Source organism: Leiobunum rupestre, chromosome 9, assembly GCF_980474605.1.
Source record: "Leiobunum rupestre chromosome 9, qqLeiRupe1.1.hap1, whole genome shotgun sequence".
Lineage (NCBI taxonomy): Eukaryota > Metazoa > Arthropoda > Arachnida > Opiliones > Sclerosomatidae > Leiobunum > Leiobunum rupestre.
In genome coordinates, this window is record NC_143392.1 from 40,612,997 (window position 1) to 40,616,256 (window position 3,260).

At 38.7% G+C, this 3,260-nt stretch overlaps 1 protein-coding gene across 1 annotated transcript; it reads right to left on the reverse strand.

Moving 5' to 3' along the window:
• Window positions 1-337: 337 nt before the first annotated feature.
• LOC149927822 (uncharacterized) lies at window positions 338-1,000 on the reverse strand. Its single transcript, XM_090157864.1, has one exon. It carries the CDS (start codon window positions 998-1,000, stop codon window positions 338-340), a length of 663 nt encoding a protein of 220 aa, XP_090013990.1.
• Window positions 1,001-3,260: the final 2,260 nt, after the last annotated feature.

Here is a 3,260-nt window from a genome sequence, read left to right on the forward strand (position 1 = left end):
AACAGCCGAATGGTGTGACCTATTGGTAGATTGTGGTGATAGTCAACCATTCTGTGATAGAATCTTTTTTGATAAATGTTTTTTTTTTCAATACGGTAATGGTTCCTAAACTTCCCTCTATTTATTTGGACCATGGTCTGCGTCATTTAAACGACGACCTTCAAAATTAGGAGTAGAAAAAATGGCTTTCAATGTAACTAAGAGTAAAAATTTCATGTCAAAATAATCTCATTTATTTTAATGATTCTTTTACGTCTTATTTTTTCACACATATTTCTTAACATCTAAGAGAGGCTCATTAAAAAAGTTGACTAAGTAAGCGCAGATTTTCCAAACTTTATTCGATTGATTGTTCATGGAATTTGGGAATATAGCACTCAAAAAGGTGGAAAGTCTTCAGGCTTCTTATAACTCTTTCGACGTGTATACGTGCACTAGCTATTCCCCGCGTTTGTTTTTCTTCTTTGTAAGAGAGTTGCGCTTTACCGCCTAAAAATGGTGGCATATTCGAAGTGATTCCTTTCTCCTGAAGTAGCTCTTCAATTAAGAACCCTCGATCTGCTAAAATTCCGTCTGATTCATCCATTAAGTCTAATATACAACATTTATCAGTCAATTCCCGGTCTGAAATTCTACCTGGTACAAGATCCGATACAAAACTTAAAAACCCATTAGGCGTTATGCCAATAAGTCTTTTCGCGGTGTTATGCGTATTATACGAGGACCACGTATGACTTTGGGTTTTAAAGTCATTGGGCTTTTGGATGAACAAATCTGTTGCGTCGATCACGACCCTGGTCTTTGGAAACTTTTCCTTGCACTCATCCGGCATGTATTTATCAACAATGGTACGAGAAGGTAAAATATTGAAACAAGTCAATCTATTTTCTAGCAAATCAAACCAAGTTAAGCACAAATTGGAAATTGTTGACACGGAAACTTGAAATATGTAGGATAAATCTTCATCTAAAAGCCCTTCTTTTAATCGGCACAGGACCATAAAAGATATCTGCATTGGCCGGCCGAAAGTAGCACTACTTCTATTATGTTTCCTTTAGTATCCTTTAGCTCCATTGTATAACTTAAGATTATTTAAATCTGGTTCTATATATTCATATAAGTCGTTGAAACTTGCAATGTTGTCACAACCCGCATAAAACATCATCATATTCGGGTACTCTGATACTTTTTTTTTAATAATATCTGTTAAGTTATTTGAGTTGTTCACGAACACTCTGGGAAAAAACGCCGTTAAAAAAACAGTAGTTACTGGCGTTCGTGGATGCCAGCAACATGATGTAAATTAAACAGTGAAACAACTGGTTAAAATAGCAGCGCTTACCGTTTTATAAAAATAATATAACTGTTTTCGGGCTAACAGTTTGCTGTTAATTAAATTGTAATGTTTTAATATTTTAAATTGATATTTACTGTTTTTAAAGCAGTCAGATGCTGCTGTTTTTACAAATGACCTTACTATTTGCGTGACATTTATTTACTGTTTCTTAAACAGTCCATTATTGGAGTTTGAACCATTATGTCCGCTGTTTAAACAGCGTTAGTTGCGGCTTATGAACAGTCGCTCTAAGCGTAATAATGATTAAACTTTTCAATAAACTCTCGAAGCTGTTTTATAAACTTTTTATTTATATTGACACATTTCATCATGTAAATTAAGAGCCAAAATAACTTGGGGCAAGGGAGACAGGCAGTTATCGAAATTTAGGACACATTGCCGATTAAATTATATGTTTTAAATCTAAAATCATGTATATTACTACGGTAATTCAAGAAATATACTTAAGGAGAGTTGTTCATTGCATGCTCGTCTGAAAAAGCTTCAAATCACCTTGTTCACATTCCTCATCGCCTTAATAACCTTTGTCTACTTCATGAATTGTTTTACAATAATTTACCTCTCAATTTCGCTGAATTTTTTTCTGTTAACTCTTCCCAAACCCATGGCTATTCCCTTAAATTAAAAATACCGCGTGTTATCACCTCCCACCGTTTCAACTATTTTGTTTTTGACATTATCACTGACTGGAATTCTTTACCACAGGATCTAGTCACAGTATCTAATAGAAATACCTTTTAGACCAAAGCTTCCAGTTATTTACATGGCAAACACCAGGGGCGGCTCCAGGGGGGGGGGGGGGGCAAGGGGGCCGTTCAACGATGGCGTCGTTATTTTACATTATTATTATTTTATTTTGTCTTTTGTATCGGTTCATATCATTCACTACCGATCCTCAAACATAAGTCGTGTAACACGACTTATGTTTGAGGATCGGTAGTGTCTAAAATGTCCTGTATCTTGACGCAATATTTTCCATTTCAACCAAAACAGTGGCGGCCTAAGGGGGGGCGGTCCGCCCCGGGTACCAGGGCAGTAGGGGGTGCCATCGGAGAAGCTCGAGGGGGGGGGGTGCAAATTAGAACGATTAAACTTGAAGAAGACGGACCCGTGAAAACGTCTGCACGGTCCTGGGGGGTGTCACAAAACACTGCCGCCGCCCCGGGGACCCAGCTTTCTTAAGCCGCCACTGAACCGAAACCACTGAAGAGTAATGTCCACTGCTTTTGGGGTTCCGCAAATAGACGCTTCAATAAAACGCCTTCAAGGAAATTGCTAAGAAGTAATTTTTTCGAGAGCTAGGACCTGCAAGTTACTTTTTATCAGGAGACATGACTAGGAGTTGACAGCGAATTTTCTCTCTCGCGTTTTCTTTTATTTCTCGGCCGTCACGTGAGATACTATACTTTCAACATTGCGCCCTCTGGGAGAAAAAAAAACCCCTTCTCGTGGGCTCACGCGGAGGCGGCTCTACAACCCAGTCAGAACTGTTTTTTTCTTCAGCGGTAGTTCCCACAATCCTCGCTAGAGAGCGTCACTAAAATATTTCATCTTGCGTCCGTCTCCGATACTGGAGATACCACGGTTTGGGGGGTAAAAGTTAGAGAAGGGAAAGACACGTCTTTCGTTGACAGCGCGCGTTGGGAAAAGCGCCCGGCTGTGAACTCCTAGTCATGTCTCCTGACATAATATCATGGCTATACGCTAAGGCTAAGCCATTAACTGTAAATTTTTACAGCTCATCTTCGAAAACCCTTATCCATAGAAGAATCAGCCTTACTCAAAAGTACATCTGGACAAGATATTAAACCAGGACAAAAATTATGCTGGAACTGTTACAAGATTTTTTTAGGAAAACTCCAATCACATACTTAACTACTTGTAGTACGTCACCTAGTCAGGG

What these genes read in the sequence shown, in the direction of transcription:
- LOC149927822 (XM_090157864.1), bottom strand. Translation starts at nt 1,000, where the DNA reads ATGGTCCTGTGCCGATTAAAAGAAGGGCTTTTAGATGAAGATTTATCC.